General features: G+C 53.7%; 1 protein-coding gene across 2 annotated transcripts in view; it reads right to left on the reverse strand.

Annotated features, from left to right (window-relative positions):
* Positions 1-15,704, reverse strand: part of SMG6 (SMG6 nonsense mediated mRNA decay factor) — a 105,528-nt gene that overhangs the window by 41,850 nt on the left and 47,974 nt on the right. For both annotated transcript variants that reach the window (XM_058817578.1, XM_058817577.1), the window contains exons 11-13: positions 12,633-12,749; positions 11,972-12,140; positions 3,677-3,878 (exon numbers count right to left, since the gene is read on the reverse strand). In XM_058817578.1, coding sequence (XP_058673561.1) covers positions 3,677-3,878; positions 11,972-12,140; positions 12,633-12,749 — 488 coding nt within the window. The remainder of the gene's footprint in view (positions 1-3,676; positions 3,879-11,971; positions 12,141-12,632; positions 12,750-15,704) is intronic.

Below are 15,704 nucleotides of genomic sequence, written 5' to 3' on the forward strand. Positions count from 1 at the left end.
TCCATTGCCACCACCATGACTCCACAGTTGCCACCTTCCCCCTTCCCGACCTTAACTCAGCCATGCTGCTGCTCCCTGCTCCTGCCTGGGGTCCAAGGCTGGGTGAGGGAGGTCCTGGCAGTCTCCTTGGGCTGCAGAGGCTGCAGACACAGCTGACAGCTCAGGCACCAGGCTGCATAGTTTGCTGCTGACTGGTACGGTCGGTGGTGTTCCATCACACAAGCTGCAGTGGAGATGTGCCCAACACACACACCCAGGAAAACAACTCTGAGCTCTGCTCACCCCAGAGCCAGCTTTTGTTGGTTACAGCTCCAATGACAGTGCAAGAGACGATGGGAAGCTCTAAGTGTCCCACTGGCTCCAGCAGGAATTCGAACGCGCGGCTCCGTGGCAGCGAACGGAGTCAGAACGTTTTCACTCAAAATAAGAGCCAGGCCAAATGCTCAAAAACTTACTGAGGAACTCTGGCTGAATTCTGCACTCCATCTGCTAAATGGGACGTGGAGAACAAAAAGGAGTGGGAAGCACAGTGTTTGTCCTATGCAGCTTACAAAACAATCACCCTCTTGGTAGAGCAAAGAGCCCAATATCATTTTAAACCCAATTCCTTCTGGTTCTGCCTTTCAACAGATCTTTTTCCTCTGAAATGTTACAAACTAATTAAGAAGCTAGAGGGTAAAAAAATGGGCAAAGGATTTGGAGCATCAGCAAGCAAGGTGAGATATCCTTGTAGTAAAACTGCCTCTTAGCCATGCAAGAGGTAGAAAAGGGACCCACAGTCACTCTGGCACACCAGAACCCACAAGACATTCACATTGTGCCATATAAAGAGCAGTACATTCTCATTGCCTCTCCAGCAAAGAATCTGGGCTGAAAACTGGGCCAAGACTGAGAACACAACAGAAAGAAATTTGGTGCAAAAAATAACTCCTGCTAAAAAGCAATGAAACATCAGTATGGGAAAAAAATCAGTGCCAGAGAGAGTTGCTCTGCTGCCATTGCCTGCTGGAGGCTCAGGGACACAGATCCCAAAATGCCACCATGCTCAGCACAGACCTTCCAGTGCAAACAGCCCAGAGATGCATCCAGAGGCTCAGGATGGTTTGGGTTGGAATGGATTTTAAAGACCATCCAGTTCCAAGTCCTTGCTATGGACAGGGACACCTTCTACTAACTGGAGCAGGTTGCTCCAAGCCCTGTCCAACCTTGAACTGATGAACTGCCAAGGAGTTGGATTCACCTGGGCTCAGCATGCTACAGGGAGGGCAAGGAGCAGATGGTGCAGTGGAGATGGCACACAAGTTTAGGTTGGGTTGGGGGATTCTTTGCTAGAAAGTGTCTTCTTGTGTCTTGCTCACAGTCAGTCCCATGTGGGTTTGTGCCTCTCGGTCCTGGCTGGCTCTGCAGAGCCTTCTGCAGCACCCCACTCCTGCAGAGCCCAACAATTCCTTCATTAATGCTGCAGAGGGATAACATTTGTGGAACAGGGCAGTCACTTGACTGTACTGACGCAGCTGCCACTGCAGTCTCTTCCTAGAGCATTTCCAAATGGCAGAAAATGGGCTGAATTCACCCAAAGAGGTCACTTTGCCTTCAATTCCAAGGCGTTTACCTCAGCCCAAGCTGTACCTGAGAGAGTCATCCTGCTTGCTTTTAAAATCTCCAAGGCTGGAGAGTTCCTCAAGACTCACTGAGGAGGCTGCTCTCAAGTGCTGAACTACCCAAAGATATGAAACCTTTCCTGAAGTTTCTTAATTTATTTTGCTACAATTTCTGCCTGTTCCTTCCTGTGCTTTTCAACACGGAGCTGGAGGACACCTTGTTCTCCTCTCTGCCTTTTCCCTGAATTTCCTTTAGATTAAAAAGCCTCAGTTCACCCAGGCCCTTCTTGGAAATCAGGCTTTTGAGCTGTCTTTGCTAACTCACTGTCCTCTCCTTCCTGCTCTCAGGTGTCCTCTGCTCAGTGAACATGCACACTTGCTGTTTCACCTGTCTGACCATCAATAAAAACACTGGTCAAAAGGAAATGAAGGGGTGCAGGCACAGCCAGGCCTGGCTGTTTCCCTCTGGGATCAGTGCTGCTTTTTCAGCAGAACTGAGATAACACCATGCCTGATATTCCTGAGTTCCTGGGTGGCTGGTGCTGAGCTGTGAGGGCACCAACTCCCACCTGTGGAGTTGTGCAGTTCCTTTACAAAGCACCAGAGCCAAAGGGAGCTGGGGCAGGGAGAGCTCAGCTGGGTAACTCAGGTGTAGCTACAGGACACAGACACAGAGATGAGTGCAAGTGCCTGGCAGGGCAGGTAGATGGCACTCCAAATAAACTGGTGTGTGGTTAGAGGAGGCAGAGTTCAGGGAATACTGACCCCCTCCCACAAGTTACAGGATATCAGAGTTGCTCAGCCACCTCATCTGCCTGCTGGGGGCTCTGGTTTGTGGCTGCTGGGAAAAGAATCTCTGTACAGGGACACTTGGATTGTCCCCAGCAGAACCCCCTGAGGCCACCACACACACTGGGCAATCCTTAGGGCAGCAAGGGCAACTGCACACTTCTTATTTTAACCCTGCCAAATAGAGCCTTGAAAATTCATGTTTCCACAGACACTTCCTGGACTAAGCTCCTTCCCCAAACTGAGAGGGCTCCTGGTTTTACTGGGAGTCTGTGCTGCAGGCAGTGCTATGAGCACAGGTTGGGGCAGACAGGGAAGTGAAACAGAAATTTGCACCTTCGGGTCCCTCTGTGAGAAATTCTCACTGTCATTTCAGGACAATGTCACGAAGAAGAAGTGGCACAGGGAAAGGCACCTTTCCATTGTCACACACAGGCTCTCCACAGAAACCTGCTCTGCATCCCCACTTCTCCTCCTGGAGCATCAGCCCCTCAGGGAGGGGACACTGCAGCTTCCCAGATGAGCCACGCTCCTGGAGCTGCAGCTCTGCCTCCGAGCAGGAAACTGTTGAGAGCCACTCTCATCCTGCCGTGCCTCCAAGGGCGTGCAAAACAAATGACAAATGCCATTGTGCCTCCTCCATCCCCCGCCAGGCTCACACACATTCTCCAAGTGCAGCCCCCAGATCCCTCCTGGCCAGGTGGTGGCAGAGAGCAGACCCAAAACCCCACATCAACAAGGGAACTGATTTCATTATTCTAAAAACAAACAGCCAAAGGAAAGTTCAGCCTAGAATGGGCTCCTAGAGCAAAGAAAGGAAAATAGAGAGCGGGCAGTGGGGAATGCTTCATATTCCTAAAAGCCTTTTGTACGTTAACACATGGTGTCTGCTTCTCTCTAGTCACCTATTTATCACTCTCCTCTTTAGAGAAGGAAAAAAGTCCTGGCTGCCTTCCTAAGGCAGAGTTTTGTGGCCGGGGGGAGGGGGAGGGTGCTTTAAGCATGATGCAAACCATTTGGAGTGCGCCGAGAGCTCTGCCAACACAAGCTGCACTATTTAAACAAGTGAGGAAATGATCGTATATACAACATGCCAGCGAGCACACACACACCAGAGGAAGTCGAGAGGGGTTTTCATGACACAGAGCTGGATGTCAGCGGCTGAAAGGTCGATATTTTCCCTTAACACCCTTCTCAATGACTTAATCGTGTTCCGTTTGCACAGAAAACTTCCCAAGAATAAAAGTCTGGAGGAATCGAGGGGGGATGTTTGGCCTACTGCTGACCTTGTCCGAGGTCCTCTCCACGTAGCAGGGCTCCTGGGGGGCGACCAGCAGGGGAACGAAGCCCGAGAGCAGCCGATCCTCTTCCAGGCTAAGCAGGGCAAGGTCGTCATCTGGGTCCTTGTACAAGGGCACCTCCGACTGATTCACTGTGGTCAGTATGTTACAGAAGTCAGCCAGCGTCGCCCACACATCTACTGAGACCCTGGGAGAACGAGGAGAGACGTGAGCAATTCAGGGCTGGAATGCGTTGGGAGTTGCCTGCAATGCTGCAGCGAATACCAGAGAGGTGAGGCGAGGCGAGCCCGGCACCGCTGCTGCTGCTGCTGCTGCTGCTGCCCTGCCCCGGGGCCGGCCCCGCCGCAGCTGCGCTGGCACCGACCCTGCCAGGGCCGGGGATGTGACCCTCACCCCGGCCACCACCGTCCCCCTGCATGGGGACAGCTCCCGGGATGTCCCTTCCCACTGCTCTGCCCACCTCTGCCCGCGGGGAGCAGAGCCCAGCCCGTTCCAGATGGTGTTACTCAATTTTAAAGCCTGCTGGACGGACAGAGTGAACACCCGCAATGCTGTCGGGGCTGAAGGGGCTCTTGGAGGGCTCCAATTCACCCCGGAGCATCCTCTCCTTCACACAGCTCTTATCTCTCTGCAGCCACAGAGATTTCACAGCTAAACCCAGCCATGGCGGGTTAAAGCCGTGTTTTGCTTCTGGCTGTGGGCTTTAACTCTCACGAGTGACCTGCAAAGCTACCTCTGCCATGTCTCACCTTGCCAGAGTGGCAGTGATGTCCAGGGTGCAAACATCCATCACACATCACTACCCAGGGAAGGCCCAGCACCCCAGAGAGAGCCAGTGTGGAGAAAGTAGGGAAGCAAGCAACAAGCATGGGGGTACTACAGCTGACCAGGCTGCCTCGCACTGCATTTCCCCCTCCTGTTCCTACAAACACTCGGATTGGGGTTTTTTTAAAGATGTAAACTGGGATTTAAGTAGGAAATAGGGGAAACTGGGGCTGATGTGCTTCTGGTGGGCTGCTCCTCTGGAGGAAAGCAGAGGGAATCCAGCATCCCCAGGGGTGCAGCAGTGACCGGTGCGGGCCGAGGCAGCCCAGGGCTGGAGGGAGGCCCCCTGCTCTTTGAACTGCTCCAGGTGGACAGAGTCTGCACTGGGTTATTTACGGGAATCAATGTACCAGGAAAGCACACTGAAATGAAACATCTTGTTTTCAAGAGCGTCCTGGGAGCCAGGCAGAATGAGGAGCCATTAATCAAAGCCCGGCACGTAATCAGCACACATGTAAGGCAGAGTCGCCCACGTCCCTGAGCCAGCCCTAGCCCACGTCCTGCAAAGGAGGAGAGGTCCTGCAAAACCCTCTGGTCACAGACACACCAGGAGCTGGGTTCATTCACAAAGCTCCATCGCTTGGCTCAGCCAGGTCTGGCTGTCAGAAATGTTTAAATATGGAAAAAAATAAACAGTTGCAACACGTTTTTCGGAGGGATCTGTCCGAGGCCCTTTGTGATGTAATGGGAAACGCTGCGTTTGTGCTACCAGCTGGAAAATAAACAGAGCTGCGAGGGTTAAAAGGAACTGAACTTTCCACGACCCCTATCTGCAAAAGAAGAAAATAATAAGAGGAATGATCCACTGCCCCACAGCCCTGATAGTTTATCCTCCGGCCCAGGCTGCAGAGACAAGCACCGGATGTGATAGGGCTGCTCTGGGCCACCTCCAAGGCGAGCTCTGCCCATGGGAGATGCACAGGGCTTGGGAGGCTCAGCCTCCCCCAGTGCCCTGCTGGCAACTGGGCTTGGCTGCCTGAGGCCAGTCACATAGCACTGGTGGGGCCCCAGGGCCACGAGGGCTCGCTGGGATGAAGGAGGTGCAGAGGCATCAGCAGGGAGAAGAATGGGAAAAGTGCCCAAAAATGCTGGGGAATGAGAGCACTGGGGTGTTGGGGACAGGCAGAGATGCAGGGGACGTTTCCAGGGGGCTGGGACAGCCAGGTGTATGGGGCTGTGCTGGAGGAGAGGGGAAAGAAACACATTGTAGAGAGCTCGCCCATATTTCCAAAAACAGAGCTGCAGGCAGGGGATGATGATGACAGTGAGGGTGAGAGGGAGGCAGAGGGCAGTGGCAGGATGCTGGGCTGGGCTGGGATTCACTGCAGGGCCAGGGTGGTGGTGGCAGGAGTATCAGCACAGATGAAGTACAGGGAGCATCTTCCTCCACAGGGCTTGGCATCCAAAGTCAGCAAAATGCCACAGGAACAGTCACTGCGCTGACACTACTAATGCCCCTGCAGGCACCCAGCCCAACAGCTCCCTTTCCTCCCTAATGCCCCAGGCAGGGCACCCCCCACCACCCCTGAGTGTGAGAGCAGCCCCTGTCACTTCATCCCTCACCTACAGCTTCACAGTGCCTTGCCACATCTCCCATTTGCCCTGGACGTGACAGATTCCCACCTTGGGCTCGCTTCAGTCAAACCTCAGGCTGTGCTGGTTCCCTGGGTAGCCAGCTCTCACTGCACTGCTACCCCAGCAGCACCCTGCAGAGCCTTCAGAAAGCCAAGAAAGAAGTAGTGCTGGCGTTTTTCCCTGGTTTTCTCCTGTGATGGCAGAGGCAGCACTGCAGAGATCAATTCTGACCATTTTCTGCCACCCCCTCCTCCTCTGCAGCTCATCTCCCATCACTGCCACCACCACCATCATTCACCAGCTGCCACTGCTGGCAAAGCCAGCGAGGACAAACGGCTCCCACTGACACCTACAGCCCTGGGAATCTCCTGCTGGGACGTGCACTTGCCCTGGAAGGTCACACAACACTTGTGAGCCCTGTCAGCCTCCTTCTCCCCACTGCCCAGGACCACTTCACGGCCACCCCCAAGCATTTCTGGCTTATGTCACCCCCACGATGCAGCAGTGCTGGAGCCTCTGTGCAGATCCCAGGCAGCTCCAGGTGCCTGGAAGCTCTGTGCATGCACAGTGCCACGGCTTCACCGTCCCTGTGAGGAGGGAGGCCCCGAATTACTGACACTGAGCCCAGGCACGCAGCTCCAGGTACGGGGACGAGGCTCCCAGAGCTTTTAACCGAGGAAGCGAGAAGGGGGTGAGCGCGAGGTCTTTCCTCGGAACGGGGGTTCATTCCCTTCCCCACAGACACATTTACATTTGCTTATTCCACTAGGACGGGAAAAAAAAATAAGAGTTAATTTCTTTTTTATTGCCTCAGGATTCCAGGTTTAATGTAGCTGTCAGTGTGAGCGCAGCCCAGCTGCAACGCCGACGGACACGGCCCGGCCAGGCAGCGGCGAGAGCGCAGCGAGCTGGACCACAGCCCTGGGGCTGAGCACTGCCCCAGCGAGGATGGGGAGGGCTCCTGGCAGAGACAATGCCCAGATGGGCATCACCACAAGGCAAAAAGCACAGAGCAAAGCACAGAGAGAGCAGAGGATGCCAGGGCGAGCCTGATGCTCACCGAATCCCCGCCATCCTCACCGGGGGCGCGCGCTGCCTGGTGATTAATATCAAGCACAATGACCCCACGTTACAAGCCTGCGGGGGCCTGTGGAGGTGGCCATTTCCTGTGTAATACCAGCTTGTTTAAACACTAACATCCAAGCTGCACAGCTGCAGCACAAACCCGGGAAGCGGCGCAGAAGAAGCCCTGCATTGTGTTCCCAGCGCTGCCGTGCAGATGGCAAACGCCTCGGGCTGCTGCTCCTGGGGCTGGCACTGCTGGATCCCAGTGCCCACAGGATGGATGAGCTGCTCTGCATCCTCCTCCTCCTCCTGCCTTTCCTCTCTCCCGGACCACGGGAAGCTGAACTAAAAGCGTCTCCTTTGCAAGGAGTAAAAAGGGCCATGGGGGTTTTTCCCAAAGGCCTTCAGCAGCCCTGGTGTGGGCTCAGACAGAGCAGGATGAGGTGGTCACAGCCCTTGTGCATCAGTGATTTCCCCCACTCTGCCCTGCACATGGTCCCTTTGGCCAGCTAGGCATCCATAAACCCATTCCTCTCTCAGGAACCCACCTTCTGAGCTCCTTTACCCAGGAGAGGTGCAGTCTCCTCCCAGCCAGCCCCTGCTTTGCCACAGCCCCCTTCTCCACAGAGACTTTTGGCTTCTCTTTTGGTTGACTTTATCTCCAATCTCAGCCAGGTTTACCCTACTGAGACACCTCTGAACCCTGGCTTTGATGTCTCGATAGGGAAACTCTGGTGGCCAGAGTTACTGAGGATGGGATCTGCAAAAGGGATTTTCCATTTAGTCTCCAGCAAACTCCAGCAATGTCTTGGCACCTCTGTGCAAGACTCTGTCCATCCCTCCCAGCTCCAGTGGGAGCTGCCATCTCAGTGACACTTCTCCGCGAGAGCGAAGTGATGAGAGCAATCTGGCACATCTCTCTGGGAAGGTAAGCTCTAGAATGTGCTCACAGCTTTTGGATTTAATTTAATACTTGGTTTAAATTAACCATTTTTAAATGCTTGCAGACAGTCTCCACAAGCTGAGAGGCCCTTGGCCCCGTGTGGAAGGAGCATGGATTTGCCAGGGTCAGCCCTGCAGCAGTGTCTAGTCAGTGGCTTCCCCATCAGTCCTTGTGCTTCATTTAGCAGTGGATTAATTGTGGCAACAGAACAGAGCAAGGAGCAGCTCTGCCCAGCCCTCTTCACCTTCCTCCCAGCCACACATCCCAAAAGGGGATGGAGTCACTTACACAGCAGCCTCCTTGGAGATCCACCTTCTGACCCATCTGCTGCCCGTATCTCTGCCTTAGGGAAGCCACCCTGCTCCCTTTTTCCCAGAATCCCTGCTTTTACACCCCAATCTCTGCAATTCACTCCTGGGGACATGTGGTCTCAAAAATGCTTCTCCAACTGCCTTAAACCACCACGTGCAGAGAACTCGACACAAGGTTTGCCATGAAACATGAAGACAGAAATTAATTTTAAGACACAGGAGTGACAGCTGCTTGCTGCTAGGAGACCTGGCAACACCTGGTTCAGAAACACAATTCCTGAGGCACTGAAGCAGAGATGTCCAAGGTTAAGTTTAGCTCCTATTCTGGAAAGGCATGAGGAAAGAGTCATGGAAAGCTTGCTGAGCCCCTCTTCCAAAATAGGAAGGACACCTTTCACCTCTCAAATTCACACAGAGAGGTAGTTAGGAAGTCCAACAACTGAAAATCTGTTCCAGAGCATCCCCTGAGCCGTGATGGCCATGCAGTGTGGCCAGGAGCTGCAGGAGTGCACCAGACCAAGAAGAAGGGAGGATTTGGGGAAAGATGCAGCTTCTCGCTTGGGTTGAATTCAAGACTGCTGAGCCCCCAGGTAGGGAGAGGCTGCCTGCCAGGAAGCAGGGTTCATTCCCAAGCTCCCACCAAGAAAAAGGACCCTGAAGACACAGCCTCCTGAGCTCTCATCCCACTCCACAGAGCCCACTCCTGCATGGCTCACATCCATCTGCCGGCTTTTGGCAGCGCTCACCCCTCACACCTTTCCCTCCACCTCTGTCCAAGGGGGAAAGCAGCGAGCTGAGGAATTTGGTGTGGGGTTGGTTTTTCTTTTTTTTTTTCTTTTTTTTTTTTTTTTTTTTTTTATTGTAAGGACTCAAATCCAGCAGTGTGATAAATGCATCCGAGCTACAATTAGGAAGATATATAGCATCAGAACGCGAAGGTCTGGGCAGCGTGGTGAAACGCGGGCTCTCCAGAGCCCCAGCTATGTTTCCCATTATGTAACCCTGGTCATGGGCAGACAGCCAGACTCCAAATGAAAAAGAGACTCTGGCTTGGCACCGTTTCTATTTTCCTATCCTCATTCGGGGTCAGCGCAGTGTCATACAGCTGCAGAGAAAGCTCCGGGGATTAAACCTGGGAAAGACTCCAAGACCAGGACCCGGGTTCAAGTACCAGCTGAAAGCAATAAACCAACTGCCACAGCTGGGCTGAGTTTAGACGTTCTCAAAGTCCCCCAGCTCTCTCCCATGTGAAGAAGGAGCGATTGCAAACATGGCAAGCGAGGCCTTGGGACGCACAGCCCCAGCCCAAAGCTCTGGCTGAGCCCTGCCAAGCTGCCCTGCTGGCCACGAGCCCAGCCCAGCATTCTGGCCCTGGATGAGCTGCATTTGATGTGAGCTCTGGGCTCTGAGTGGGCTTCCAGGTGGGTATGAGGTCTGTTTTTTCCAGAAGCTTTAGCACGTTCATGGCATCTCTGCAGGGCGCTGCTGTGCTTCAGGGGATTTCCACATCCTTTCTCTGTGCCCATGCCACCACAAGAGACAAGGAAAGTGGTTTAAGAGTATTCAACCAGCTTCTCTGTTGGCAATGGTGGGATTTCACAGCACATCCCAGAGGCAGGAGCATGTGTGACATGGCCCAGGCCCCTCACTCAGCTCTAACTTGGCATCTGCACTTGCTCCTCACATGCTCTCCCTGCTCCTGAGCTCACCCTGCCCATAAACCTTGGCTTACTCCACCACGCCTGCTGCTCTGACCCATGTTTTACTTCTCAACTTCTTTGAAGCTGTTCCTATCTAAACCCTTGGACTCGGTGGCTCTACCTGGTTCCTGAAGAGCCCCAGGGCAGCCAGCAGGCTTGTGTCAATAAAGAACTGAAACACTAACCCAGTGCTCTCCTTTTCTTTTCCTATCCCCAGGGCAAATGTTGCAAATTCCAGGTCATGCCCAAAAGCAGAGCAGGTTCTCTGCTGCTCATCACTACCTGCATCTCCATGGAAGCTCAACCAGGGTTATCCCAGAGTCCTGGACCACCAACACCCATCCATACAAGAGGTCTGGGCTGGAAGAGCAGTGTGGCTAAGGCAGATTCTCCATGAGAGCCAGAGAGTGGAGGAGCTGGGAGCCAACATGGAGGACAGGATGGGCATCGTGGGACAAGAGGGAGACCCTCCATGGAGAGGCCAAGCAAGACAAGAGATACTCATTCCTTCATTGAACACATCAGGATCTTGTGGAGTAGAGCCCCCAAACTATGCCCACCACTCCTCCAAGAGCCCTGCTGTGGGCTGCCACCACCACCACCATCACCACCACCACCAGCAGCATCTTCTCCCACCCCAAGGAGCAAACAGGAGCCTGCACCTGCTCCATCACCTCAGGGGGACATTGTCACAGCCCTGTGCCCCACAGGAGGGGGAGCAGCTGGTCCCAGGGCAGGCGCCGAGCGCTGGCTGAGTGAATCCAATCACAAATTCCATCTTGAGGCTGCCCCTGGCCAAGGGCTCGGCGCTCCCTGCGAGGGGAAGGGGGGATTGGTGCAGCCAGGCTCACGTGATGGATCCCAGTTTGAGTTCCTGCCCAAAGATGGGCAGCAGTTCACATGAGCAGGCAGCGGTCCCACACCGAGCAGCCGACAAACAGAAAACAGACTCCATCTCCACAAAATGAGGCCCAGAACTTCCTGTGTGAGATTTCCATTTCCTCAGCCAAATGAAAAAGAACTGGAGTAAGAGGCAATAAACCAGGAGAGCGGGACTGGACCTGACGCACGGAGAGGGGACCCATTAATGGTTAAGCCACTTTGCTGGATTACTCTTAATGCTCCTTCCCATCACCCAGGGTTCTGGCTCCTTTGGATTAACAGTAAGACGTGATTTCAGGCTCTGGATCCGGAGTACCGGAGGCAGATGGAAAATCCTGCGGGAAGGCAGCTACGGAGCATGCTCAGAGGCCGTTTGCATACTCCATACTTGGCCCCTTCGCTCAATTTTCTGTCCAAAAATATGCAAATTGCCTAGTCCGCATTATAGACTAATGGGCTGAAATCGGCCAGTTTAGAAAATTAACCCTTTCGGGTGCTGTAGGGTAGGGACAAGCAGCTTCTGAAGCAGAGGGGAGGTGGCTTTTGGAGCGCCAGGAACAGGCAAGCTGCTCCAGGCTAGCCCAGCCCAAGCAAGGTTGGCCTGACTCAGTCAAAAAAAAGGCAATGAAATGCTTATGCTGGAAACGGAGTTCCCTCTGGTCCAGAGGAGGGCCCTGCCCATCCAGCTGAACACCCAAAGGAAGGGTATCCCAACAAAACCAGATGCACATCCTAAGCAGAAAGTCAAAATCCACCTCATAAGTCATCTTCTAACATATGAAAACATAGGGCAGCCTGCAGGCACCCTCCAGCCCCATTCACACATCAATGAAGAAGTCACTGTGTCACCAAGGGTGACAAATTCCCAACATTCTCTGGGCAGTGGGCCTTGCCTGCGTGCCACAGCCAGCAGTAAAGCATGAGCAAGAGGGAAGCATGAGGAGCTCAGGGAGGGAGCAGAAACCAGAGGTGCACGTACTGTTTGGGGAGCTCAAGAGCCGTTGGAGGAGGGTTCCAGGTGTCCGGGTGGCCAAGCATCCAGTCCGACCAGACCTTCACGCTGGGCAGCAGCTCCTTCAGGTCCTGGGGCAAGGCAGAGACCTTGATGTCGTCCTCCTCATCCTCCTGCTCCATCTCTTGTGGCTGAACTGCAAATAGAAGACGTGAGAGCTGAGGCAGCTCACCACAGCCAGGCTCAGGCAGGGACTGGGAAAGTATGACACAGATCCCAACATCCCAGCCTGGGACGCACAAGGGAACAGCCACAACCCACAGCAAGCACAAAGGCAGATCTGTTCTCCCTCCATGGACTGCCCTGGAGGGCAAGCCAGGGTGTTTGTGATCCCTTTCCTTGAGGGCAGCAGGGTGCCACTGCAGCAATCACAGAGACAGGATTCCCAGGTGTCCCAGTTTTGGGAAGTTTCCCAGTTGCTGGCAGAAAGCATGGCCTCAGTCTATCCCTTTCTTCCGAACATTTCTGTCGGCACACACCAGGGGCTTTCCTGCAGCTGAAATCTGGGCAGAGCTTGGGATGCTGGGGGAGAATCCTGAGACCCCAAGAGACAGCAAGGGATGTAAAAAACAGCCTGACCCCCAGCAGGCTGCCTCCCCCTGCATGGACCCTGCTGCTGAGCCCTTACCTGGCACACATTCCCTCAGCAGGTTGGTGCACCTCCTCACCAGGAGGGCAAACATGGAGAGCCCCAGGGCCGTGGCCTGTTCCTGGATGACGGAGCGGCAATCCTCGGAGATGCACTCTAGGAGACACACAGGGTGTGGGTCACAGCTGGGTTCACCTTCACTGCCCCCCTTTCTGCATCCCCATGAGGGGCAGGGGTGAGCAATTCCCTATTTTACACCTGTCCCAGACACAATGGTTCCATGTAGGGAGGAAAAAGGTGGTGAGTGGCTGCTTTGGAGTGGGGAGAGGCTGCAGCCCCCCTGCCCACACCATGCCCAACCCCATGGCATGTGCTGAGCCATGCTGGCACTCAGGGCTCCCAGCACAGAAGCTGCTGCTGGGGGCTGATGCCTTCCCCTGAGGAGGAGGGGATGTTTAAGTGTTAAAAGGGTAATTAGCTGCATGTTTGATCTCTGTCCCTGCTGGAGTTTTAACCTCAGCAGCTGAGGAAGGGGCTCCTCCCATTAGTTTCACAGTCACACAACAGCTTGTCAAGAGAGCTTAATTGGAACTGTTACTCGAGGAGATGCCACACGACCACAGCTCTTCCAAAGAGAGCTGGCTCAGAGTGAGAGCAAATCCCCCCAGCCAGAAACCACTTCTGAGGCTGCTGAGAGCAGCGGGGAGCTGGCTCGAGGGAGCTGCCTGGAGCCAGCCTGGGTTAGGCTGGGGAGGCCAGCAGTGCCTGGGACATGCCAGCCTACCCCAGAGCTCTCACAAGGGGTTTAAGCCTTAAGGGAAGCCTCTGCCCTCCCAACTCTCTCTATTCCCCATCCACACCCTCCCAGGATGTGGGGGAGTAGCTGGCTGGGGAGAACCCACACATTTACTGGGTTGTACCCATCAGGGCAGTTTGCTCTGTGCAGGATGCTCCTCCCTGGCTTACTGCAGCATCAGAGCTTCCACCTGAGAACAGCTGCCCCAAACCAGGCAGAGGATTTCTACAAACTCACAGCTACTGACTCTGAAGGGGTGGGTGAAGCCCCAGGGCTGAGTAAAGAAGGGAGAGCCCCCAGAGCCCCCCCGCTGCCAGGCACCTTTGCTGGAGACATCAGCATGGAAGTGTTGGGAGCTCAACTGCCCAGATGTGGCAGAGCAGGGATTCTGAGCAAACAGCAAGAAGATTAGAGCAAGACGCTGAGATCACATTTAATCTCGAGCTAGCAAAACACCTGAGGTGCACAGAATTAAACAGCGGGGTTTTAAAGACAGATCATTTCAGAGGAGTGGGGTGGGAGATTAAAAACATCCAAGAAAAGACAAGAACGCACCAAGAAAATACAGGAAAAATAAGGAGAAACATCTGAAGGGTGGATTGACAGTTCTTACAGCTGTCAATGAGTTCAGCACCCAGTGTGGAGGGTAACCCAGGGTAGCACCAAAGGCACTGGTAGCTGTAAGAGGGTGCTTTGCTCACTGAGCCAGGCTGAGCTGGTGCTGCAGAGCAGTGGTAGGAAGTGCTGTACTACAGGGGCTGTCAGCTTTCGGAGGAAACATAAAACTAAAGATGTGACCACTCTGGGACAGTAAATCTCTTTCATGAAGCCTTTCCCACAATCAAGAGTGTTAGTCCCAGTGCTCTGGCCACAGTCCAGTCCAAGAAATTGCAGTCATCTTCCCTGAGCTCACTCCCCCTGCACTCGGGTGAGATGCTGTGAGAGTCTTCCCTTCTTGTCTGAAATGGACACACAACAAGACCACGGTGGTCCAGCCACCACATCTGAGTCTGGCAAGTCCCCTGGGTGGTGAAAATCTCTGGGCATTTCAGCATGGACCCCCACAATTTGAGTGGGCAGCCCCCAGGACTCACTGTGCTCACAGGGACCCCCAAACTGAGCTGGTGCAAAAGCTACATCCTGACCCCTCCGAAACAGGCAAAGCTTAAAACATCTGCTGCAGTGCTTGTGATGGTGAAGGTGATGAGCATCCCATATTTCAAAGTGTATTTCAGAGATACAGAGACCAGTGCTCTGTAGTGGCTGTGGCCAGGCTTGGTCCCAGCCCTTCCCACTGCCACCAGCAGCTCTTGCTGCAGGCTACAAGCTCCTCACACAACATTTAACAGCCAAAATACACTAAAAAGTCTCCTGCACTTGAGCTGTAGCAGGTACAGCTGTCCATCAAACATCTTGTGCTGCTGCAATCATTAACTGTGTGCCCACCAGCTCATAAAGGTGCCCTGATGTTCCCCAACACTGCTCAGCCCTGGTACAGCCTGCAAAGCTGCCCTCTGCGCAGGTAAGAGCATTAGGACACCCACACTGAAGGGCTGCTGTCACATAGCTCCAGCTCAGCTACCATGGGTGTTGTCAGCTCATCATTAAACTCGTAAAATGCACAAAACTCCCCCAGTCCTGAAAGTTCATTCACTGGATGAGCTCATCAGCCTCATTCCCAGGAGGCTCCTCCAGCACAGAAAGACAAACATCCAGGTGGGTGCTTGTTCAAGACCCCTCAATATGCACCAGCAAAGGCTCTTAAGAGCTTAATTGTAGGACAAAAGAGGAAAGCACCATAAATCAGGAGAAACTTTCTCTCTGCGCCTTTTTACCACTTTCCTTGGGAGGCTGGGAGCTCTGGCTTGCCCTGAGCTGGGAGCCAGTGGCCAGGGCTAACAGAGGATATGGGGACAAACTCCCGGAGACAGACAAGGTGAGGGCAGAATCAAAGGGGAAAGCACTTGAAGTGTTTAAACAGAAACTTGTAAAATGTTTTGAGTGGTGGGCAACAAGGAAACCAAATCTCTGGACCCACTCAGTGTCTGAGCCTACCCTGGCACTAAGAGGAAAAGATTTTGTAGAAAATATGCTGAAGTGAGGGCTGGAGCAACAAATCTGCTCTGGAGCCCACAGGGCACCATTACTTCTGAGCCGAGCTGGTAATTACGTCTGTGCTGCTGGTAATGCACAATAAGTCACAAACTTATTGGGAAAGATGTTTTTGGAGGATGGAGTGACACTTGGGTCATTTCTGTCCCTGCAGTTGCACAGCACTAGTAAAAATGGAGATACCAGCTGCCCCTGACCAACAA

Source organism: Ammospiza caudacuta, chromosome 20 (genome assembly GCF_027887145.1).
Source record: "Ammospiza caudacuta isolate bAmmCau1 chromosome 20, bAmmCau1.pri, whole genome shotgun sequence".
Taxonomy (NCBI): Eukaryota; Metazoa; Chordata; class Aves; order Passeriformes; family Passerellidae; genus Ammospiza; species Ammospiza caudacuta.